Genomic DNA, 26,105 nt, shown 5'->3' with positions numbered 1-26,105 from the left:
ATAGCTACAAAGCGCATAACCAATGACAGCTATTGTATTTTAAAATGAGTGGGACAGAGAAGTTGATTGAATAAAACTATTCTGGCCACAGGAACCTAAGCAAGGGAACATAACGTTAATGTTAAGTAGCTTGCTATTTTATAACTGGGGACTACCTGTTGCCACCCTCACAGATTACCAATAAAGGAACTTAAGTTTGGGAACAATTTATGGGATGTTTCTATTTTGTTTAATTATAAATGTGCATATTTGTTTTATTTATAAAATCCCTGTTAGAGTGTAATTCTCCCAAATATCCTGACACATAATATTTTGAACATTATTCTAAAAAGCTATCATACTGTGCTGTCCCCTGTTGTCTGAAAGACACTACTCTGTGTGTGTGTGTGTGTGTGTGTGTTCACCTCTGCATGACGAGGAACGTGTTGGTCATGTAATCCTCCTCGCTCTTGGTTCTGTGCAGCTCCTCGGCCAGGATGTCGTTCATGGTGCACTGCAGGAGATACGGCACCTCCACATTCCTGTCTCCATCAAACACCCCGTACAGAGCTTCTCTACTGCCGCAGAAACTGCTCACTGACAGAGCTGCCACACACAGTCTGCACACACACACACACACACACACACACACACACACACACACACCCCGAGACTCAGTCAGTTGTGTGCGCGTGTTTAAGTATACATACACACACACACACTGTAGGAGAATGTTTATTCCACCTTTTCGTATAATAATGCTCAGAAATAAGCACCTTGTGATCTTTACATAAATATCGATTGATAGATTGACATCATGATAATGACAGAAGAAATCATTTGTTACAGCAGCCAATAATGCAAGCAAAATTATTAAACAAACATTAAACAATAATTAATTAACCATTAAACAATAAAAGAAATTAGATAACCACTGATTAATTACCTAAAACATTCATCAATGCATTTTTTTATTATTATTATTTTACATATGCTTATGCGTACACATTTTAAGAAAAACAATTGTGGGTAATTTTGAGTGGGAAATTTATAGAAAAAAATATCAAGATGCATATATTGTACATCTATTTTAAAGTGAAAAATATTAATCAACAATTTCTGCGGGAAAAAAATCTTTTAACACCCAACTTTTAAATTGGCATTTTGGGGAAAAAATATCAAAAATAAGCATCAGTAATAAAAATGCTGAACAATACATAATGCAGTACATTATGATATTTAATTTTGTTGAGCTCTTGCTAAAGAATAAAAGAAAAACAGGAAAAAGAAGCTGTGGAAGAAAATTATGAAAAACTCCCGATTCCAATTTTTAAATTTAGTTTTGAAGCGAATTATTTTTTAGAATATTTTTAATAATGATTTTAAATTAGTGTGTAAAACAATAAATTGTTTTTAAAAAATGTGCCCTCTAACTTCTTACCGTAATAACAGAGTTGGAAACTGCTGATACATGGAAAACTTTTAGAAAAGAGAAAAGTACAACAAAATGTATCACAATAATAATATTGTTGAGCAAAAGTATACAAAAGTATAAATATTAAAAGAAGTAGTCAATATTATACATACAGTCTCTGAGAAAAAGAATATACAGTGTATATAGAAAAGCGGTGTTGGTAGTATTGTTAAAAATAAATGCTGATGCTCCAGGATACTGTATTTCACAGTGAACATCCAGCTGTGCTAGACAGCTGTTCTGGTTACTGCTCTCAGAGTCTATAACAGATCTTCTGAGATGTGTGAGGAGTACGAGCGTTAGTATCACACAGTGTGTTTAAGCGTGTGTGTTCTTGTGCTACGTACTTGTTCTTCACTCCCGACGCCTCGGTGTAGCCGTGACTCCAGACGGCCGGCCCACCTGCAGCCTCATTGGCTGAGAAGGAAGTAGGGGGCGGGTCTATCCAGAAACAGCGGATGTTGCTAGAGGAATAATAGTGATTGTATCTCAGACTGTTAATAATTCATATCTGACTATCACTGTTTTACACACAGACAAAAACAGGCGCACACACACAGGCACACACACACAGACACACACACACACAGGCACACACACAGGCACACACACAGGCACACACACAGACAGACACTGACACACACAGACAGACACTGACACACACAGGCACACACACAGGCACACACAGACAGACACCGACACACACACAGGCACACACACAGGCACACACACAGGCACACACAGGCAGACACAGGCAGACACTGACACACAAAGGCATACACAGACAGACACCGACACACACACAGGCACACACACAGCAACACACACAGCCACACACACAGGCTCACACAGACAAGCACAGGCAGACACCGACACACACACAGGCAGACACACAGACAGACACACAGACAGACACAAAGACAGACACACAGACAGACACACAGAGAGACACACAGAGAGACACACACAGACACACACCGACACACAGACAGACATACACCGACACACAGACAGACACACACAGACACACAGAGAGACACAGACAGACACACACCAACACACCGACACACACACAGACAGACACACACCGACACACACAAAAACAGACACACACCGACACACACACCGACACACACACCGACACACACACCGACACACACAGACACCGACACACACAGGCACACACACAAAGGCACACACACAAAGGCACACACACAGGCACACACAGACACACACAGACAGTGTGACTTACTTGAGCTGTTCCAGGGTTTTGTGGTCCAGGTTGAGCCGCGGGTTCCCCGTCAGGTCTAACTCCTGCAGTTTAGGAGGCAGGTTCTCAGGCAGTGTGATCTCCACCAACTCATTACAGCTCAGATCTACACACTGAGGAGAGGACAAGAGGGGTTAAGTAACACATACACACACCCAGGCAAACTCATGTTCAAACTAAACACACACACACGTCTGTCTTACTATCATTTTAAGGACCTTCCATTGACGATTATTCCGTAATGATATGCTTACACCTAAAACTTATTAAATCTTAATCTTAACTTCAGTAAGCAAAAGGAAACTTTCACTTTTTAAGTGCCTCGTGGTGACCAGCCAGATATCCTCACAATGTCAAACATGAAAAGGTGAGTGTTCTGTTGTTGTTACTGTGTATAAACTAACAGCCAGGATAAAACTAGCACATTTATAGCAACCATTCCTGCTCCAGAGTCAGATCCTTCACTGGCTATACACAGCACATCTTTATAAACAACCATCGTGCATGCTTTCAGCATGTTAGTATTAGCATTAGCGATGCCGCTCATGATCAGTGCCAGTAAAACAGATGTTTCCTTCTCAGACTGTCGGCTCACCGCTGCAGTATTTCACTCTACTAATTGGTTCAGCAGTAAAGTTTAACACAGCAGTGATTTTAATAGGAGTCATGGCCTTGTCACCGTACAAGAGCAAAGAGCATGGTGTGTGTGTGTGTGTGTGCACGCTAACCTTCATGTCCATGAGCTGCATGACCTCAGGGAAAACCTCGATGGTGTTGGAGTGGGCGATGAGTGTGTGCATGCGCCTGCAGTTCAGGATGGTGGTGGGCACGGCCTTCAGCCTGTTCCCGCTCAGGTCCACTTCCTCCAGCTCCTCCAGCTTCGCCATTTTACTGCAAAACACACGCACACACACACACACACGCACACACACACACACACACACACACAAACACACACATGCGCGTACACACAACCAGCCAAGTTAGTGGAAGCATGTGAATCAGGAGTGTGTGTGAAATTACTAGAAAAAAAGTTCAGCTTTATTTTACACGGGAATATTTTAAAGTCCTAATTACAAATTGCTTCTTATTCACTACATATGCTCACTACATAGGGAACAATTAATAATGTTTAAAGGAAAGTCAATATATGGGGGGTGTGTGTGCATGTGTGTGCGTGTGATAACTGGCATTAAGGTCTGCAGGTGATTGTAGGCCATGTGCAGTACTCTCAGGTGTGTGTGTGTGTGTGTGTGTGTGTGAGAGAGAGAGAGAGATACCTGGCAGGAAAGGTCTGCAGGTGATTATAGGCCATGTGCAAGACTCTCAGGTGTGTGTGTGTGTGTGTGTGTGTGTGTGTGTGAGAGAGAAATACCTGGCAGGGAAGGTCTGCAGGTGATTGTAGGCCATGTGCAGGACTCTCAGGTGTGTGTGCCCGGTGAGCAGAGGCACACACTTGTCAGTCAGGTGGTTGTTGGTCAGGTAGAGCTCCTGCAGGATGCTGTCGCTCTCGTCTGATAGGCTGGAGGGCGGCAGACTCTCGAGCTTATTGGCCGAGGCATTTAGGCACCTTAAACTGAAGAACATGTATCAATTAAACAACACATCAACAATTCTGTATTTCAAATATTTGCTTTTTTATATAACACCTACAGTGTGTTTGCTACATTCATTTTCTTGTTTCAAAATGTTTTACCTGTCTGATTTGAGGAAGCAGTTACAGGTGTGTAAATATTTAATGTGTGTGCGTGTGTGTGTATGTGTGTGTGTTTGTGTGTTTTACTTGTTGGATTTAAGGAAGAGGTTGCACGGCAGCTCAACTAGCTGGTCGTCTAAAACCTCGACCACAGGCTTCTCCACTCGCTCAGGCAGACGCTGCAGACGGTTATGACCTGCCAGGACTTTCCTCAAACTGCTACTGCAGAACAACCTGAGAGAGAGAGACAGAGAGAGAGAGAGAGAGACAGAGAGAGAGAGAGAGAGAGAGAGAGGGAGGGAGGGAGGGAGAGAGAGAGAGAGAGAGGGAGGGAGAGAGAGGGTCAATGTAACTTTCTGAAAACTAATTTCCCACTAGAATGAGGTAGGAAGTTTGAGAGATGGAGGGCAAAAAAGGACATAGCAGAGTTATAAGCGACACAAGAGAGCAGCATTCTTTCTCACTGTGTGTGTGTGTGTGTGTGTTTCACAAAGGGCTGATGAAGATCAACACCAGATCTGGAACAGGACAATCCACAATTAGGCAAATATATACGTATTCTTTTTAAAGATATTTTTCTAACCATATTTAGAAAATATATTTTCTAAATTTCTAATATTTTTAACATTTTTGCTGCAAAACAGTTGAGTAGAGCTGCTTTAAAGTTGCTTTAAAGTGTTTTTTAAAGTAGTGTAACGCTGCTTTTAAGCATTGTTTTTATAATGAAAGTTTAAGTGCAGGTGTGGCGTGAAGTCTATAAATGTTTAGGTGAAATATACTGTTGTAGAACACTTTCATATTAATTACTTTCTGAAAATGACTTGATCGAAGGTGTGTGTAAATGCTCTAAATCTGTCCTGCAAGACAGGACCCCTTTAACAAGGTTAAAAAAAATAAAAATAAAAATAAAAAATAAAAACAGATCTCAGTACAGATTAGTTTTATGAAACCAACCCAACTACTCTGTCTATCTTATTGGAGTTTTTCATTCCTGAACTTTCTTTGTTTCTGATTTTAAAACCAATAATAAATACCCCTTTTGTTACGATTGGATTGTACTGTTTGCTGGTGCTCGACCCTGTCTGTTTTGACCACGCTTGTTAATAAAGCCTTGCACTTGGATCCCCAACTCTGTTGTCGACCCTCACGTTACAGAATAATCAGCCACACCCGGATCCAGCGGCTTTTTGAGCATTCCAGGGCAATCATGGACCCAGTCGATCAACTACTGCACCTTCGGCAAAAGGACCTATCCACTGAGGAATACGTTCATCTATTCTGTGAGTTGTCATATCAAGTACTGCTGTATGACGAGATTCTGTTTAAGGACTTGTTCCATTTTGGTCTCAATGAGCCAACAAAGTCATTGTTACCTGGAGGGGAGTTCAACTGTAGTTCAAGAGACTTTATGGACTATAAGCAGCGGAGCTTGACCCATCATGGCCACCAGCAGGTCCTGTGATTATGGTCGCCACTCTTGTGTTTTCTGCACCTTCTTGTTCTGTGATCCCCAGTCCAGAGCCTCTTCCCAAGATGGCCGCCTGCCCAGAGCCTCTTCCCAAGATGGCCGCCTGCCCAGAGCCTCTTCCCAAGTTGGCCGCCTGCCCAGAGCCTCTTCCCAAGATGCCTGTCACACCAGAGCCTCCAGCCATTATGGATGTCAAGCCTCAGTCTTCAGCCATCAGGGATGCCACTCCAGTATTCCCGAGCATCGTGGATGTTGCGTTTGAAGACACCAAGGCGTTCCAAGGGCGTTTGAGGCTGGTGTCCAGTCTGGCGGACCCACCGTTGATGTCGGTGCGGGCAGCAGGCATTCCAAGAGCTTCAGCACTGGTTGTCATAGAGACACTTCCCCTATCCTCAGTGCTCCCTGTAATGGCGGTCGCCATCCTGTGTGTTTGGGCTACATATTGCTCTGTTCTTGCTCCAGTCCGTGAATCTACCCCCGAGTCTGCTCCAGTCCGTGAATCTGTTCCTGAGCCTGCTCCAGAGCCCGCTCCAGTCCTCGAATCCGCTCCGGAGCCCGCTCCAGTCCTCGAATCCGCTCCGGAGCCCGCTCCAGTCCTCGAATCCGCTCCGGAGCCTGCTCCAGCTCCGGAGGTGGCAGCTCCCTCTGCAGAACCTCCCAGGAGTCGGCCTCTGCTTCAGCTCCTGAGGTGGCAGCTCCCGCTGCAGAACCTCCCAAGTCGTCGGTGTCTGCTCCAGCTTCTCCTGAGGTGGCAGTTTCCACTGCAGAACCTCCCGAGTCGGCGGTGTCCACTTCTGAACCCTCTGCCTGTCCTGTCACGGCCAAGGAAGACGTCTTTGAACTCTCAGCCTGTCCTGTCTCGACTGCAGAGGCTGTTATTGACCTCTCTGTGCTCTCTGTGCCAGTCCCGCCTGATCCGCCTTGGTGGGCACCTGCCTCGTTAGCTCTACGTTGGTGGACATTTGCTCTGCTGTGTTGGTCATCCGCTCCGCTGTGGGGATCTTTGCTCTCCTCTGCTCTGCTGTGGTGGTCGTCTGTGTCGCCGTGGGGATCTTTGGACCCATCTGCTCAGCTGTGGTGGTCGTCTGCTCCACCGTGGGGATCTTTGGACCCGCCTGCTCCGCCCTGCTGGAACCCATCTGCTCCGCCCTGGTGCCCGTCTGCTCCGCCCTGGTGCCCGTCTGCTCCGCCTGCTCGTGCTCGTCAGCTCCGCCTGCTCCGCCTGCTCGTGCTCGTCAGCTCCGCCTGCTCGTGCTCGTCAGCTCCGCCAGCTCGTGCTCGTCAGCTCCGCCTGCTCCGCCTGCTCGTGCTCGTCAGCTCCGCCTGCTCCGCCTGCTCGTGCTCGTCAGCTCCGCCTGCTCGTGCTCGTCAGCTCCGCCAGCTCGTGCTCGTCAGCTCCGCCTGCTCCGCCTGCTCGTGCTCGTCAGCTCCGCCTGCTCCGCCTGCTCCGCCTGCTCGTGCTCGTCAGCTCCGCCTGCTCCGCCTGCTCGTGCTCGTCAGCTCCGCCTGCTCCGCCTGCTCCGCCTGCTCCGCCTGCTCGTGCTCGTCAGCTCCGCCTGCTCCGCCTGCTCGTGCTCGTCAGCTCCGCCTGCTCCGCCCTGGTGGTCTTCAGCTCCGCCCTGGTGCTCTACTGCTCCGCCTGCTCCGCCCTGGTGCCCTACAGCTCCGCCTGCTCCGCCCTGGTGCCCTACAGCTCCGCCTGCTCTCTGCTCCACTGGCTCTGCCTCAGTCCCCTGTTCCTCCACTTCCACATGGACCTGGCCCTCCACCCCTCCCCCTGTTCCGCCTCCGCTCCACCCCCCTCCTGGAATCATGTCTATTCCTGTTGAGGAGCGTCTGGAAGCCGTTGTTACTATATTACGATCTATGTTACAATCGCCAGCTGGAGTGCCCATGAACTCCACTAGAGGGCACTCCACCCTGGACTCTTGCCATTGTTCTCAGGACTCCATTTCCCATGTGTTCCTTGCCCCACCTGTGTCATGTGCTACCCTTGTCTGTGTGTTATGTTCGGATTGGTTCCTTGGTTAGATGTGTCATGTTCTCATTGGTTGGTTTTGTCATGTGTTCTCCTTGTCCTGTATAAGAGTTGCTCACCCACGCTCCTAGTTTGCTGATTATTGTGTGTGTATAGCTATCCCTCGTTCCCAGTTTCCTAGTTCACCTGTGTTTTGACCCTTGGACTGTTTTCCTTGTTTTTGATTGTTTGCTGCCTGCCCTGACCATTGCCTGTGTTTTGGATTACTCTTTTGTCACTGCCTTGGATTGTACTGTTTGCTGGTGCTCGACCCTGCCTGTTTTGATCACGCTTGTTAATAAAGCCTTGAACTTGGATCCCCAACTCCGTTGTCGACCCTCACGTTACACCTTTGATAATTAGTAACTTTGAAAATAGTGTATTGTTACTACCATTGTAACTAAATGAAAGAAGAAAAAAAAAAAACAGCAGACCCCCTGGCTATGCTTCACACACCTCTGGGAGTCCCCGAACGCCACTTTGAGAAACACGGCTTTAAGAGACTGAAATACTTTTATTTTATTTTTTTTTCAGAATTAAAGGCATAAATGCAAATACCTTATGATGATGAAGCATGAGCTGGGCATCAAAAGCTTAACTAATTTTTACCATATTGCTCCAGTGTTGGTGTTTAAACAGTCTGTTGGCAACATGACACACCTGTCAGTCAACTGTTCCAATATTTTTGATTACTTGAAAACTGGGGGGGGGGGGGGGGGGGGTTCAAACAAAAGGTTCAAACAAAAGGTGCCATTTTTTAAATCATTTAACAGGTCTAGATGTAACTATGAGGAAATGAAAGCTGAAATTCTGATCTATCGTGTCATATTTATCTTTTGATCTCAAACCCAAACGTCTTCAGTGTATTGCGAGAACAAAAGGATTGGCCTTGCCGTTCCAATACATTCGGAGGGGACTGTAGATTACAGACAGATACGCAGAGCGATAAATACATAGAGACAGAACGAGTGAGAGAGGAAGAATGACAGGATGATGAGAGGGTGTGTGAGATGGAGCAGATGAACTCGGCAGAGGCAGAGCAGCACACATGGAGATGGAAAGCTTAAAGGACAAACAGAATATGAATCTGCCTTCATCCGTGTCTTCTCTCTCTCTCACACACACATACATACACGTACATACACATACCCACACATACACACACATATACACACATATACACACATATACACACATACACACATATACACACATACACACATATACACACAGGCCATAATAGAGGGCAAGAGATGGAGTGTGTGAGGAGGTCAGTGTCCTCAGTGAAGCCTACAGCAGACATTCATCATTCGGACACCAGAGCATAAAACAGACCTTTGTGTGTGTGTGTGTGTGTGTGTGTGTGTCACACTCACCACTGGGGCAGTTCTCTGATGGAGTTATGACTGACGTCTAACACTTCCAGCTTCTTGCTGTCACTCAGCCACGCCGGTAACGCCTCCAGACAATTCCTTCAGCCAATCAAAACGCACGATTAACAGTCAGACCATTACTCATCCGTAATTATTTACACCCTGTCATGACAGTAAGTGCTGTATTACATCATGATGTATCATTTCTGAGATGCTGTTCTGGTACTCTTAAAGGATCTTCTTCTATTTTTATAGAGATTAGTGTATTATTGTAGATATTTTAGCTTTAAATGACAATTTTAAGAAAATGTTTTGCTAAAATTGATCATTTTTTATGCACAAAATGCAATTTTGAAATTCGTGTAATGAAATGCTGAATGTAATCATACAGTCGCTGCACATTCGCTCTGACATTAACAGCCTTTACTCTCCAGATAATAAACTGACCATCAGTTTGCACAGATGCCTAACTGATGTTTTCTCAGGAAAGTTTTATGATTCGCACAGCAGTTTTATGTACTCTGAAAGAGACTACAGTTTCTGACAGTTCGACACTTTTTTTAAACAGTATTTACATTTTTGGCAGTAAAACATGCTAAAAACATACTGTGAGAAATTACAAAATAATCATCTTGATATAGGAATGCAGATACAATTGTCTTATTTCATTTAAACTGTATAAAATGTACAAGCCAATTAACAAACAAACAAACAAACAAATTGTGTTTTTTTGTCAATACAGCAAATTTTAAAAAAATATATTTTACTCTATTTTTCTGAATAGGATATTTTTTAAAATTTTAAGCATGAATTTCAGTTTAAAATTTAGTTTTAAATTGAGTGAAAGATCTCTTTACATCCACGGTTTTACAAAGCTTTTTTTTTTTTTTTTCTTTAAATATGCATTAGGTAGGATTTGTCAAAGTTTGGCAAGATTAGGACTCTAAGGGTTAAACAGTTGGAGTTGAATAAGATTTGAATTACTTCTTTACTCCCACCCCTAGCATTATTTGACAACAGGAGATTGCTGTAGTGGTGGATGGTGTTAAGAAGTCAAAGCCTTTATTTGTCACATCATATCCCAGTTTGTTAGGGAGTTGATGTCAGAGTGCAGGGTCAGCCATGATATGGCACCCATGGAGCTGAGAGGGTTAAGGGCCTTGCTCAAGGGCCCAACAGTAGCAGCTCGGCAGCCCATCCCTATTCCCACCATTCCATATGAACATGAGTAGGATTCTCCAAACTCCACAGTCTCCCCTAACATTATAGGCATCTTAATGAATAAAGGAATAAAGAAGAGTCGACAAAATGTTTGATACTAAAGTAAACACATTCATCTCCATAATCAGCCAGATTGTTGTTCAGTAACTACTCCAAATTATTCCGTAACTACAGTCAAATGAATCGAACAGTGTGTAGTGATGGAGGTGAGGAATTCAAGTCTCAACCTGCTGACAAGTCCAGGAAGTAAAAGGAGGTAAAATAGGCTACATCAGTTAAAACATTATCTTTTAAAGCACAGGGTGTAGCCATCAAAAGTTTGTTTTTTTTAACATGACTTCAATTTAAAATACAAAATTGTGAAAATCTAGGGGGTTCATAAAGTTGAACCTGAGTGACATTGAGGACAAAAGATCTTGCATTAGCATGTTATCGTGTAATGGCACATGTAATTATTAGCATCTATCTCTTCCTAATCTTCATTATATTGCAGCGTATCTGTTTTATGGAGAGCACGAATTGTTCTCTCAGCCATTTGCAGGTTTGTGTTGCTCATTGATCTGCCCACTCCATATCACACCAGCCATAAAGAGCTCTTCATTTTACAAAATCATTGACCTTTGCAGTGTGTGTTAGTGGTAGTGTTCATCCTGAGTTTGAGCTCCTCACTGCTCCTTCAGCATGGACCACTCAGCTGCACTGTGGACATTTCTGATTTTTAGCATAACTCTCCTCAGCTTGGGGGTCAGGGCTCTGGTAGGTCTCATCTCACTAAAAGTGCAATGCTTTTTTTTTTTTTTTTTTTTTTAAATTAATTTGACCCTCATAACCTGATTTGACTCGGTCACGTTAATAACATCAGCCTTAGATAATACACAGCACTGTAGAATTCTGACTGAATTAAAGACTTCATTCTAGTCTATAGGTTTATATATAAATTCAGGTGTCTTACCTAATTTATATAGGTTTATATAACCATGTAGAATATACATAATCTACAATTCTTATTTTAGTAAAGTAAATAAGTGTCTATTTATTTATTTGTTTGTTTGTTAAAACTGTACATATTCAAGGGTTTAACTTCTATCTGAAAAGTTTTGCTTTGATATTACATTATGTTATTATATTGTGTAATTTTTTTGTTTATATGTTTATTTATTTATTTTATTATTGTCTCTTGTTTATGTTTTAATATTATATTATAATATAAATGTTTTAATATTAGGTGTTATTTGTTTTAGAAGTGTTACTTTGTTTTATTTGTTTTTTATTTAAAATATACATATTAAGATGTTATTTTTTGGTTATTATTATTATTATTATTATGTTGCATTGAATTTAAAGAGTATGTCATGTTTTTCTCTCACTTAGCCAACAAGTAAAGTAACAGGTAAGGCCAATTTTTTATTTCAGATATATTTTTATATAACCCTTTCTAGATATCAGAAATAAACTAACAAATTAGCTAAATATATAATACATTATAATAATATAATAATAATATAATAATTATATATTCTGAATATATAAATGTAAATCAGAATATATATGTATAAATCTGAATGTATAGTTGTAAATCCTGAATATATGATTATAATTCTGAATTTATATTTATAAATCCTGACTATATAGTTATAAACCCTGATTATATATTCATACATTTTATCAGGCGTATTGATAGATAAGCTCCTAATTTTTCCATATTTGATTAAACCAGTAAACATGCTTGGTGTAATCAGTTTTTGTCTCAATAAAATCAATTTTAGTCAACAGACTGTTGACAATCTCCCTCTCAGTCATACTGAATTCTGAAGAAAAGCTACACAGCATTAACACTGTTAACGGACTGTGAGGACCCTTCGACACTACGGCCAGCCTTTTGTATAGTAGAGGAACGTACTCCCTTTGGTTTAGATCAGTGATGTGCACTAAAAATAATTATATAATAGTACAATATTTGCATCGATAAATGCATACAGGATGTATACGCCTACTGTTTTCATAAAAAAAAAAATCAATAAGAACATCTGTCTATTGACATGCCTGATCATAAAGATATATTTATATTGAGATGTAGACAATATATATTCAGATTTGCATTTATATATTCAGAGTTATAACTATATATTCACCATTTACATTTATATATTCAGAGTTATTACTTTATATTCAGAATTTCTAAATATATATTCAGATTGCATATAATTATTTCCTGTTTGGCCCTTCATTATATCTATATCTAGATGCATAGACAGACAGATAGATAGATAGATAGATAGATAGATAGATAGATAGATATCTAAGCTATGTATCTCTGACTGAATTTGACAGAGTATGATGTAGATGGTGGAAAAGAGGATCTATTTGAGGTCAATCAAGGTAAGTGAGAAATTTTTATTTTTTTTAAATAAAATCCTCATATAGTGTTTATAAAGTCACTAGTTATAAAGGCACACCATGTGATGTTGCAGTTTATACAGTGGCATGTTTTATTCTTATCACTGTCTGCAGCGGCCGGTCTTGAGCTCTTCGAGGGAGATATTTTATATGATGAGGTGAGCGCAACTTCACATCACACCTAGATCACTGGTTCTGATCCATCCTGAAAATCTAGCATAAAAGTCTACTACAAGACTATGAACCTCATAAACTGTCAGAAACTGTCAATGTTGGTTTAATGATGTCACACCACAGTGTTGAATTCTCTATTCAGTCAGGAGGTGTTGATTCATTTTCTATAACAGCAGCTCTGACAGTAGTGCAGCTGCAAATGACAGGTTTATATTAAAGTACTCGTTCAGTCATTTCATTTCATCATTTCTATAATAACAGCTCATTCACAGGGACTTGTATGGTGGACGCTGCACGTAAACAGATTTAACAGGCACATGCTGTTTTATTAGAGCAATAAAACACTTCAGGGCGTGCTGTTATTGAAAAACAATCTTCATGGTGATAACCGTACTCAGCCTCTTTTTCGTTTGTGAATGTTAGAAACAAGGGAGGAACTCCATAATTGGGGATGAATACTTATGGCCCACCACTGTGCCGTACTATTTGGAGGATGATTTGGGTAAGTCGCATCGGCAGTGTAGATATTGTGAACTTTTCTGTGTATTGACACTTATAGATGTTTAACATTTACATTTTTGCATAAGAAGGTATTGTATTTCTTGAAACAAGCACTGCTTGTCTACCAATGTCTGCCAATTAAATGAAGATGAAACATGTTATAATTGTTTCATTTACTAATATGATACTAATAATAGCATAGCCTAAACAACTACTAAACTTTGAAAGACAAAATTTTGTAATTATAAAAAAAAAAAAATAAATGTATACATAATTAATTTTTTAGTTTTAATGATATGACTATTACTATATTACAGTAGTATACATTATATTACTATGCTGCTACTACTACTACTACTAATAATAAAAATAATAATAATAACAGTCATGTTATAATCAGTCCTGGTACGTCAGTGCACGCGTTACAGCACCGCTGTGTGTTTCAGATATTAATGCTAAAGGCGTTATAATGAAGGCGTTTGAACAGTATCGCCTGAAGACCTGCATTGACTACAAACCCTGGAGCGGAGAAGAGAACTACATCTCTGTGTTTCAAGGCAACGGGTGAGCAGAGTTACACACCACGTTTAAAACACACAGAACTGTGCTTTAATATGTTAGTGTTCAGTAAGAGCATGAACGACTCAGGGTTTCTTCATTTGTGTTGCCTTTACAGTAATGCATTATTGTAGCTCACAGCAGTGAGGGGGGCAGTCGTGGCCTAATGGATGGAGAGTCGGACTTGCAACCCGAAGGTGAACCTGAAGGTTGTGGGTTCGAGTCTCGGGTCCGGCAGGGATTGTAGGTGGGGGGAGTGAATGACCAGCGCTCTCTTCCACCCTCAATACCACGACTGAGGTGAGACCCTTGAGCAAGGCACCGAACCCCCAACTGCTCCCCGGGCGCCGCAGCAAAAAAAAAGGCTGCCCACTGCTCCGGGTGTGTGTTCACGGTGTGTGTGTGTTCACTACTGTGTGTGTGTGCACTTGGATGGGTTAAATGCAGAGCACAAATTCCGAGTATGGGTCACCATACATGACCACAAGTCACTTCACTTCACTTCAGTGATAAAGCAGGTTTCTAAATAACATATGTGTATATATATATATATATATATATATCACATTGAGGTTATTTTCTATATCCTAAAGATTTATATACCACAATTTTCAAAAAAAGCATAAAAACAGACATGGAATTGTGGATCTGGTGAAGTTTTCAGTGAGGAGATGTTTATGTAACATTTATGGAAGGAGTCTTCAGTGTCAGTGCTTTGTAACAGTCAGAGGTCAAGCTGTAACTTTCAGCTTTCTGACATTTTCAGGACAGAAGATTTTACACGTTGCTGTTTCTTGGCAACAAACTGCTTTTTTTTTGTCTGTCAGCAGCTGTGTTTATAGCTGCTATAATGTGAAAAACAGGAACCAAATTGTTTAGAATTTTCAAATGTTCATCAATCTTAAACAATCAAGTATTCGATTAGATGTTTTTCCTCCAATCTAACAAGTGTCAGTACTGTACAATCAACCTCACGACGTGGTAGTTAGTGATAGACTCCATTTCATTGGAAGGAAGGAAGGAAGGAAGGAAGGAAGGAAGAGATAGAGGGATAGATGGAGTAAATAAATAGAACAGGAAAAGAAAAATGAAAGAAAGAATATAGGAGAACAAACAAACAAACAAATAAAAGAAGACAACAGTCCATTTTCACAATTCTGAAAATACATTACAGGTTAAAAGGAAAAAAGAATATCAGAGCTTTTTGCCATAAGTGTCTCCTCCATTTAGTAAGCACGTGGGTTATTTTAATATAATTCAAATTATGCATAAAAAAATTTCAATAAATTCCCATCCCTATTCCCACCATTCCATATGAACATGAGTAGGATTCTCCAAACTCCACAGTCTCCCCTAACATTACAGGCCTTTTATTGAATAAAGGACTAAAGAAGAGTCGACAAAATGTTTGATACTAAAGTAAACACATTCATCTCCATAATCAGTCAGATTGTTGTTCAGTAACTACTCCAAATTATTCGAACAGTGTGTAGTGATGGAGGTGAGGAATTCAAGTCTAAACCTGCTGACAATTCCAGGAAGTAAAAGAAGGGAAATATTCAGTTTAAATATTGCCTTTTAAAGCATGAGGTATGGCCATCAAAAGTTTTTGAGCATTTTTTACAAAATGTCGTGAAAATCTAATCAAATAGATACAAGTGAAATGTTTATTATTAAATGATACTGTACATTAGAATTGACTATCTTACTGAAATAATCTAGATCTAATCTAATCAGAAAAGGCCAAAATTTTTATAATTAGACACACTGTTAATACTAGAACACTCTATTAGTATTTTATTTACAGGCATAACAGCTTTACCCTTCAAATGCATCTGCCTTTAATAAAGAGCCTCAGAGTGACCAGTTAATAATTTTCATTATTTAATTGCTGTTCTGTATCATTTTGTGTGGTCTGTGGATAATAACAGTGATTAAACGGTAATAAAAGTGTAATAAATACTCATCTATGAAAACAACTGCATAAAGAAATCCCTCTCTTTTTCCGTGCCCAGGTGTTACTCCTATGTGGGGAACCGACACGTGGGAAAGCAGAGCTTATCCATCGGTGCAGGATGTGACCGAATCGCCACCATCGAACACGAGTTCCTTCATGCCCTGGGGTTCTGGCACGAGCAGTCACGCGCCGATCGTGACGACTACGTCACCATCATGTGGGATCGCATCCAAGAAGGTGCTACACTCTACATAAATGATCATTTGTTTCCCTGATTGTGTGCTGTACTTTACCACTTCATACTGAACACTTAGGCAAACATTCAATTAGCTATTTTCAATGATTTCACCAGACTGTAATGTTGAATGGATGTGAGGATGGGGCCATTGTTATAGTCTGAATTTAGTGATTTATAATATTCATGCTTCGCAAAAAAAAAATGTCTCTCCATGCTCTTATACCTGGATAAACCCATGAAATAATCGTGACTTTAAATCTTTAATTAAATATATCAAAAACGTGCAGAGTTGTTTACTGGATTTACACCATAAGACATCAATAAGCCATATGATAAAAAGTCTTTTATAGTATCAAGGTCAGTCTTAAGCTGGTTGGATGATAGATAGATAGATAGATAGATAGATAGATAGATCGATCTTTATTGTCATTGTAATGCACATGTACAGTACAATGAAATTGGATGGCTATCCTTAGCCGGTGCAAATAGTGCAAAATAGCTTAAAAATACTGTTAAAAATAAATAATATGCAACCAAACTAAAACACTATAAAACTAAGCTAAAAATACACCCACACTTAAAATACACAGATAATATACATCCACATTCAAAATACACATCCTTACTTACAATGCCCCACATTATTGCACAGTTATGGCCGTTCAAGTTCAAGTGTTCATGTGTAGTGCCACAATGGCTCTTGCATAAAAACTGCTTTTGAGTCTGTTGGTTCTGGATTTTATTGCCCTGAACCGCCTTCCAGAGGGCAACAGTTCAAAAAGGTGATGACCAGGATGTGTGATGTCCTTGAGGATGCTGCAAGCTCTTTTGAGGCAGCGTGTTCTGTAAATATCCTCGGGGGGCGGGGGTGGCCGGGTAGTTTTTCTGCAATGGAGATGACCCTTTGGAGTGCTTTCTTCTGAGCTGCTGGAAAACCAAGCAGTAATGCAGTAGCTCAGCACACTTTCAATAGAGCACTGGTAGAAGGTCACCAGTAATCTGTCATCCAAATTTTTCTTCTTCGGTAACCTCAGAAAATGGAGACGCTGTGGACTGTGCCCTCTTTACCAGTGCCGTGGTGTTAGTGCTCCAGGAGAGGTCATCATCCACATGCACATCCAGGAGCCTGAAGTTTTGAAACCCTCTCCTCACAGACTCCATTTATGTATATGGGGTGTGGATCAGCTTTTTTCTTCCTGTAATCAATGATAACTTCTTTAGTTTTTGAAGTGTTCAGAACCAGATTGTTCTTTGTACACCATGCCGCTAGCCTCTGGACCTCATCTCTGTACGCGGTCTCATCTCCTCCAGAGATAAGGCCCACCACAGCTGTATAATCAGCAAACTTTATAATAGCATTACTGGGATGTGTGGCGGTGCAGACATAGGAATAGAGAGTATAGAGTAGGGGGCTCCGCACACAGCCCTGAGGAGAGCCAGTACTGATTCTAAGAGCTGTGGAGAGGTAGGGGCCTACTCTGACTCTCTGTGTACGATTTGACAGGAAGTCACTAATCCAGGAGCAGATGGAGTGTGGCAGTCCTAAGTCCAATAATATGTTAACCAGTGTGCTTGTAATGATTGTATTAAATGCAGAGCTAAAGTCGAGGAAGAGCAGCCTTGCATAGCTCCCCTGATGTTCCAGATGGGTCAGTGCTATGTGGAGAGCGGTGACAATAGCGTTTTCTGTTGATCTATTTGCTCTGTATGTGAACTGGTATGGGTCCAATGTAGGTGGGAGACAGGAGATGATGTGGTGTCTGACCAGTTTCTCAAAGCACTGCATGACCACCGGTGTAAGTGCTACAGGACGGTAGTCATTGAGGCTGCTGATGGTGGGTTTTTTGGCAGCGGGATAATTATGGCAGATTTCAGGCAGGCAGGGATTGTGGACTGTGAAAGGGACAGGTTGAAGATTGTTGTGAAGATCCCAGCGAGTTGACTTGCACATTCCTTCAGCACCCTCCCAGACACACCGTCAGGTCCAGTGGCTTTCCTCTGATTCACTGCCCTCAGTGTACGCCTCACCTTGTGAATGCCTCACCTCGTGATAAAGGTTTGGGTGAAGTATGTCACTAGGCTCGGGGAAATGTACACAACGGTGATATGTAGGACAACAGGGATAAAAATGTCCTCCTCTGTTCAGCTAGAGTTGAGAAGAAAAAATCTTTACCCTAGTAAACTAAGAGTTCCTGTATGTTAAGTAGTTCATACAGTAGCAATCCTATTCTATAGAGTGCTGTTACAGGAAAGAAATCAATAACAGGGTGGTGTGATGAAGTGGAGTTACTATTACTACCTTGAAGTTGATTATTTTCCTATAACCGCATTTCCAGAAGTGTTTTATTCCTTTTAACTTGCCAAAAAATAAAAAATTTACTATTACTGCTGTTATAGAAAATGAATCAAAATCTTTGAACCAATCAGATTTGAGAATTCACTGCTTTGGCGTTCACAGCAGTGTCATCAATGCTGTAATACTTTATTGTGCTTTGTTCTAAATCTTCCTTGGCTTGAGGGGTTTAAATATATTCCATATTCTAAATGTAGTAATTTGCAGGAAGTAGATCACAGGATGAAATCTACTAAAAACGCTGTGCGAGTATACGAGTGGACGAGTATAAGAGACTATGATGAGTAATCCTTCCATTCATCACATTTATCACATATTTGTTCCTTAGGCAGGGAGCACAATTTCAATAAATATGATGACACCACATCCAGCTCCCTGAACGTACCCTATGACTACGGTTCCATGATGCACTACAGCAAGAACGCCTTCAGTAACGGCACCGAGCCCACCATCGTCACCAAGATTCCCGCCTTCAGCGACGTCATCGGCCAGCGCATGGAGTTCAGCGACAGTGACCTGCTCAAGCTGAACAGGCTTTATAATTGCAGTAAGACTGTCTTTGGTTATGGTAACTTTGGGATCTGAAATCCTTGGCTTGCAGAAAGTAGTTACGCTAGCCTTGAATTTTTTAGGATCGCTGGTATAAAATCAGTCATCATAGGAAACAACAAACACGTTGGACATAACTGAAAAAATAAAGTAAGGCTGCATTGGGTTTATTAAGTGGATCACCAGTTTCTTCAAGACATCTTTGAAGACTGTAAGACATCGATTACCACACTAATAAGAACATACTTATGGTTCTCCACTATATTTGTAGCAGAAAGGGCAGGGACTTTGCATTTTACTTCACTGAGACTAATGTCAACTCATCACCTAGTTAACTTTGTGGATAGTTTGCAGGGGGCAGTAGTCTTGACATCATTGCCTTGCACGTGAAATCACTTTTTTATATTGAGGGATGTTGGCCACATAGGACAAAACTGGGGAAACTGGGGTTTTTAGTAGGTTTGTTACGTGAATCCCCAGTGTACAACTAGTTGGTATTAATAATGACAGCATGGGAATTGACTGACAGATTTAGTTTTAACTCGCAATAACATATTGGTAAAAGTGCAAATCAGCAACTTTAACTCTAGAAATGCAAAATATCTTATTGTGCTGAATAAACTAATCCATTACGTAAATCTCTTGCATTAACTTCATATTTCAGATAATATCTATTATCACCAAGATATGTAGTAGATATCTTGTTTATTGTGGCTAATTATACGGTTATGTAACTCGCACTCAAATATGTAAATAGCTGGACCACTTCCAGCTTTGTAGTTGTCACCTGATAAATATTTAAACTTTTTTCAAGGTATAAGGATACATACTAAAGGACATACAAAAGTATTTACCTGTGATAGTACCACCCTAGTGAGAATGAAAAAGGGCATGGACTTAGCACTTCAGCCAGAATAATCTCATTTTATTACCTTGTGTGATAAAGAACATGGGGTACATAAGGACATTTTTATGACTGTGCAAAGTATCCTGTTTACTGCTGTTTATTAATGATCTGTGTAATACTTTTTATAGCAAGAGCCACAACTTTCCTGGACACCTGTGACTTTGAGCTGGAGAATATATGTGGGATGATCCAAGGTCAGGGTGACAAGGCAGACTGGGAACATGTCACCAAGGCAACTGGTGGACCCGACACAGACTATTCTAACATGGGACGCTGTACTGGTACTGATATCTTTTCACTGATGTTTCACCATCTAACATACTATATACACTTGGGCAGAAAGATAGCTCTGTTGGTAGCTCAAAGCTCCAGGGTCTAGAGTATGACTCTGAGCTCAAGTTATTGCATGTCCACAGTTGGACATACTGTATGAGCTGGATGCATATAAATATGGCTCTAACTTCCTGTCAGTTTATTGTTGAGTGACCCTTCTCATGGTTTTCTATTCAATAGGCACAGGCTACTTCATGCACTTCAGCACCATCAGTGGCACCGAAGGGGACACTGCCCTGTTAGAAAGCAGGCTGCTCTACCCTAACCGCAACTATCAGTGTCTACAGTTCTTCTACTATCACAGTGGAAACCCCAATGATAAGCTGGAGATCTGGGTGAGAGAATACAATGAAATCAACCCTAGCGGAACACTACGCATGATCGAGACAATAACTGGTGAGTTAGGATAAGCAAGTCAAGAATAACAGTTGGCTTGCATACAAGATCCTTTGACCAGTGCTGCAACATCAAAATATGCTAACATATAAATAATGTTTTTCTTTAAAGGACTGCCTGAGCCGTTATGGCAGCTACACCATGTTAACCTAGACGTCTCCACAAAGTTCCGCGTGGTATTTAAAGGTACAAAGGGTGCTGGAAGCTCCACAGGTGGGCTCTCTTTGGACGACATCAATCTTTCTGAGACTGCCTGCCCAGAACATGTGTGGCGGATCAAGAACTTCAAAAGTATTATGGAAAACACACCTAGGGACACTCCCATATACAGCCCACGCTTTCAGTCAAAGTATGGCTACACCTTCCAGATGAGCTTGTATCCAAGTGGCACTACGACCTCCCCAGACAATTTGGGAGCCTTTGCCCATCTGACATCTGGTGATGACATGATTGATGGTAATCTCACTTGGCCCTGCCCATGGATGCAGATTACTATGATGCTAATGGATCAGAATGCGGACATCCGCAAACGCATGTCCAACCAGAGAAGTATCACAACTGACCCTAATGTGAAATTAACAGGTAGTGTGTACATTGCTGCATTCATTAAACATTAAACATCATGTCTGAATACTTTAAGACCACAGGTGTATTCTCAATTTTGTGGTGTTCCTGTTTTTTTTTTTTTTTTTTTTTTTTTCCTGGTAAGAATCTTCAATGTATACCTGGGACAACCCACGAAAAGTGGGAGCGCAAGTAACAGATGTGGATGGGACTAAATACTTCAGAGGACCAGGATATGGAACATCTGGATACCTGACTCAGGCCAGAGCACTCAGCAGAGACTTTATCAAGGGTGGAGATGCCATCTTCCTCCTCAGCATGGAAGGTAAGAAAATAAGGGTGTGTCAAGCTGGTAAGTACCCACACGTAGAGGCATCAACTCACTCTCTGAAGATGAGAAGGGGCAGTCTTACCTACCTTAAACCAGGAGTGTAAACTTAAAAAAGAATACCATCATAAGGATGGATAAGTCATAGGGATAGAACAGGGGGTTCTTAACTCCAGTCCTTAGGAGTAGAAGTGTGTGAAGGACTGTTTTTTTCAATCCCATTCCCACCTGCTCCTGCAGATGCAATCCCATCTGCTCCCAGTTTGTACCTGTCCGTGATATTATCTGTCAAACTTAGTTTGTTAAATTCGTCAAAGATTTAAACCACAGTGACCAGGATAAAGCAGGTACTGATGATGAATAGGTGAAATTAATTAATTAAATGCTTTTAAGGAAGTGGTGGCTCAGTGGTTAAGGCAATGAGCACCAGATCAGAAGTTCATGAGCACCGCTAACCTCGCATGCTTGAGCAAGATCCCTAACCTTCAACTCCTCAGCAGTATCCTGTCTCAATTGTAAGTCGCTTTGGATACAAGTGTCAGTCAAAAGTGTAAATGTAAGTGTAAATCCATCATGCAACAACCACATGAGCACCATATACATTCATGTTTAATGAATGTGGCCCCGCAAACGTCAGATATGACCACCTGTAAGAAAGCACAAACCTCCCACTCATGTATCTTTTTTTGTTGGGTCCCTTGAGATCCAAGTCTCGATGCACACCTCTGCTCAATAATTAGCTGATCAGTTAGATAATGTGTTTCGGCAATAGGGAATACTTCAAACTGTGCAGGGGCAGGGGTTCCCGATGACTGGAAGAAAGTATAGGAAGGATACCCTGGGGTAGGATAGGATTGTCTTCCTGACAAAAGGCCATGAAAAGATTCACTAAGTATCAGTGGTTTAGTTTTCTTAACTTAGTTAATTCTAGTTGGAACCAACCTTACTTACCTCAAGTTACACTGGACCAAAGGATAAATAAATGAAGAAGAACAATGAACTCAACCCTTCACATTTTTCATAGGAATTCCGCATTTAACGGTTATCACTTAAAAAATATGCAAAAAGAGCAGTTTTCTTCCCATCAGTATATAATCAGGAATGACTGACAGTTGTGCAGGGGTTTTGAAGTCTCCAATATGGAAGCCTCACCCCACTCCCCCCATATCACATCTGTAATCTTTAGCCTCATCTCAATTTAATTAATATCAGTTTGAAATATATAGTTACAAATAAGATTAAATAGTTACTCAAACAAAGTGTCAGATCCAACATTTATCCAATATAAACTTTTCTAATGACTACAAAAATATAAAAGCTTCCCCCAAGTGCCTGGTGGTTACTGTAACACACTATATATACACCGATCAGCCATAACATTATGACGATCTGCCTAATATTGTGTTGGTCCCCCTTTTGCTGCCAAAACAGCCCTGACCTCTCGAGGCATGGACTCCACTAGATCCCTGAAGGTGTGCCGTGGTATCTGGCACAAAGACGTTAACAGCAGATCCTTTAAGTCCTGTAAGTTGCGAGGTGGGGCCTCGATGGATCGGACTTGATGGCCAGCACACCCCACAGATGTTCGATTGGAATGAGTTCTGGGGAATTTGGAGGCCAAGTCAACACCTTGAACTCTTTGTCATGTTCCTCAAACCATTCCTGAACAACTTTTACAGTGTGGCAGGGCACATTATCCTGCCAAAAGAGGTCACTTCCATTAGGGAATACCGTTGCCATGAAGGGATGTACTTGGTCTGCAACAATGTTTAGGTAGGTGGTACGTGTCAAAATAGCATCCACATGAATGCCAGGACCCAAAGTTTCCCAGCAGAACATTGCCCAGAGCATCACACTGCCTCTTCCCCAGGTAAATGATGCACATGCACCCGGCCTTCCACATGATGTAAAAGAAAATGTGATTTATCGGACCAGGCCACCTTCTTCCACTGCTCCGTGGTCTTGTTCTGATGCTCACCTGTCCATTGTAGGCACTTTTGGCACTGGACAGAGGTCAGCATGGGCACTCTGACCGGTCTATGGCTACACAGCCCCATACGCAGCAAGCTGCGATGCACTGTGTGGTCTGACACCTTTCTATCGCTAGTTCACCGGTTGTCGTTCCTTGGACCACTTTTGGTAGGTACTAACCACTGCATACCAGGAACACCCCACAAGGCTTGCCGTTTTGGAGATGCTTTGACCCAGTCATCTAGCCATCACAATTTGGCCAAAGTCTCTCTAATCCTTACGCTTGCCCATTTTTCCTGTTTCCAACACATCAACTTCAAGAACCGACTTGTCACTTGCTGCTTAATATATCTCAACCCTTGACAGGTGCTATTGTAACGAGATAATCAATATTATTCACTTCACCTGTCAGTGGTCATAATGTTACGGCTGATCGGTGTACACGCACATAGTTTTTACACTGTTTATACCTTAGACAAGTGTTTTGTTAAAGGGCTATATCAAAAATGTACTGTGTGTGTATGCATTATTATCCCTTCAGAGGATTGGCAGTTGGCAGAGGATGTTTTTTTCTTAATATAGATGCCAGCATCATTTTGTAATAATGTGTTTCCCATTTTTGTCCTGTAGATATATCAAACTTGCTTCTTTCTCAGCCCCTCCCTTCGACAACCGTCCCCACGACCCCTACTCATGATCTATGTGCCTCGGTAAAATGTGAAAATGATGGCGTGTGTGTTATTGACAATGGTGTAAAAGCAGCCTGCAGGTACGTATCAGCACAAAGGCAGTCTCCTAAATTAACATCTAAAATTGTGATAACATTGCCACTGTTCTCACGAACCTGGCTACATTTACTAATCATGTAATGATTGGTAAACAGTGTTGCTCAACGTTACTTATTTCTCTCTGCAGGTGTGTCGTAGGTAACGACTGGTGGTACTACGGGGACAGGTGTCAGTTCAAGAGTTCGAACCAGGACGGTGTGGTGACGGCGGTCGTGTCCTCGGTTGTAGTCTTTGTCGTCATGGTGGTGGTGACGGTAGTGAGTGTGGTGTGTCTGAAGAAGAAGTATAAGAAGAAAATGAATGACATGGGGGCCGGCATTACCACACAAAATGTCCATACAGCATCCTGAATCATTTAATCAGTAGTGGTAGTGGCATTATACACTTATGTATGAATATAACAAGTATATTTTCATGTCATTTCAATCTCAAGAAAAATAAAATGATTTTCATTCGTTTCCGAAACTTGGATGTGAAACATTCAGCTATTTGTTTTCCTTGATTGATGAAACTGATCAAAGAAATAAACCCCACACAAAGCAGGCCCTTTTTTATACTTACAATAATTCATTCATCATCAGCAAGTGCTTCATCCTAGTCAGGGTCACGGTGGATCCAGAGCCACAAAATGGGAATACGCCCTGGATAGGACTTCAGGTCACTTCAGCGCATCTCACACACACATGTACACACTAATTTACACCTAGAGGCTATTTAGAGCTACTGATCCAATTACCAACCTGTTTTTGGGAGGTGGAAGAAAACCAGAGAACCCAGAGGAAACCCACATGGACATGAGGAGAACGTGTGAAACTCTGCACACACAGTAACCTGAGCTTAAGTTCGAACTGGGATCCCTGGACATGGCAACTACCCATTACTCACTACCCACATGTAGCAGTGCTGCCATCTTTTGGCTGGTCTGTGCTAGAACCATAACCCTTTCATGCATAAATTACTCAAAAAATATAGACAGATTCTTTAGATGTTTTGTGTTACTTAAAATTGCATGTCAAATCAATTTCTTTTTTTAAATGTAACAAAGTAAAAGGATTGTTCATGTGTAGGAATAAGATAGGAAAAAGATAACACATTATACCTGAAAAAAACTGTTTATAAATGTCAAATGTGTACAACATTAAATAATAATAAAATTAAAGGATATGATTTTTTAACTAAATATAGAAACATTACTGACATTTTTATTGACCAAAAAAAAAAAAAAAAAACACAAGGTAGCTGCTTTTCAGAGGTTTTTATAAAAAAAAAAGATAAACTGTTAACTGGAGTCTGGCACAAATATATTTCCAGAGAGCAATGGAAATCAGGAAAATGATCTATGGTAAAATTACAGTAATGTTCTTCGGACGACATCTTATATTTTCCTTACCTTAAATTCACACTCCATAAATGTGTACACTATGCATGAAAGGGCTAATGTATAATCACTGATTTCAAAATTTCAAAAATATTACTTTACAATCACTCTTGCTGAAATGCAAGACAGAAGCCTGCTTTAATAATAAATAAATATATAAATTATATATAGAGTTGTATCCACAACAAAACAGACCAAGAGGCCTCATCATGATA

General features: G+C 41.1%; 2 protein-coding genes across 3 annotated transcripts in view; one reads left to right on the top strand and one right to left on the bottom strand.

Moving 5' to 3' along the window:
- Window positions 1-24,977, top strand: part of mep1bb (meprin A subunit beta b) — a 45,233-nt gene extending 20,256 nt beyond the window's left edge. Inside the window, exons 1-14 of one of the 2 annotated variants that reach the window (XM_034304148.2) lie at window positions 11,114-11,254; window positions 11,870-11,888; window positions 12,830-12,877; window positions 13,010-13,053; window positions 13,493-13,571; window positions 14,017-14,134; window positions 16,144-16,322; window positions 19,005-19,223; window positions 20,261-20,413; window positions 20,646-20,861; window positions 20,973-21,443; window positions 21,571-21,750; window positions 24,355-24,493; window positions 24,640-24,977. In XM_034304148.2, coding sequence (XP_034160039.2) covers window positions 11,180-11,254; window positions 11,870-11,888; window positions 12,830-12,877; window positions 13,010-13,053; window positions 13,493-13,571; window positions 14,017-14,134; window positions 16,144-16,322; window positions 19,005-19,223; window positions 20,261-20,413; window positions 20,646-20,861; window positions 20,973-21,443; window positions 21,571-21,750; window positions 24,355-24,493; window positions 24,640-24,862 — 2,163 coding nt within the window. In that variant the 5' untranslated portion in view covers window positions 11,114-11,179 and the 3' untranslated portion in view covers window positions 24,863-24,977. Of the gene's footprint in view, window positions 1-11,113; window positions 11,255-11,869; window positions 11,889-12,829; window positions 12,878-13,009; window positions 13,054-13,492; window positions 13,572-14,016; window positions 14,135-16,143; window positions 16,323-19,004; window positions 19,224-20,260; window positions 20,414-20,645; window positions 20,862-20,972; window positions 21,444-21,570; window positions 21,751-24,354; window positions 24,494-24,639 lie in introns of those variants that run through there. The other variant, XM_053233115.1, reaches the window with a different exon arrangement.
- Window positions 401-9,431, bottom strand: LOC117597064 (PH domain leucine-rich repeat-containing protein phosphatase 1-like). The gene is made up of 7 exons (XM_034303604.2): window positions 9,281-9,431; window positions 4,507-4,653; window positions 4,099-4,299; window positions 3,452-3,614; window positions 2,706-2,836; window positions 1,801-1,917; window positions 401-599 (listed from the first exon to the last, which is right to left on the bottom strand). The coding sequence occupies exons 3-7, from the start codon at window positions 4,131-4,133 to the stop codon at window positions 401-403; spliced, it is 645 nt and encodes a 214-aa protein (XP_034159495.2). The 5' UTR covers window positions 4,134-4,299; window positions 4,507-4,653; window positions 9,281-9,431.
- Window positions 24,978-26,105: the final 1,128 nt, after the last annotated feature.

This window comes from Pangasianodon hypophthalmus, chromosome 4, assembly GCF_027358585.1.
Source record: "Pangasianodon hypophthalmus isolate fPanHyp1 chromosome 4, fPanHyp1.pri, whole genome shotgun sequence".
Taxonomy (NCBI): Eukaryota; Metazoa; Chordata; class Actinopteri; order Siluriformes; family Pangasiidae; genus Pangasianodon; species Pangasianodon hypophthalmus.
This window is presented reverse-complemented; position numbering and strand designations above follow the sequence as displayed.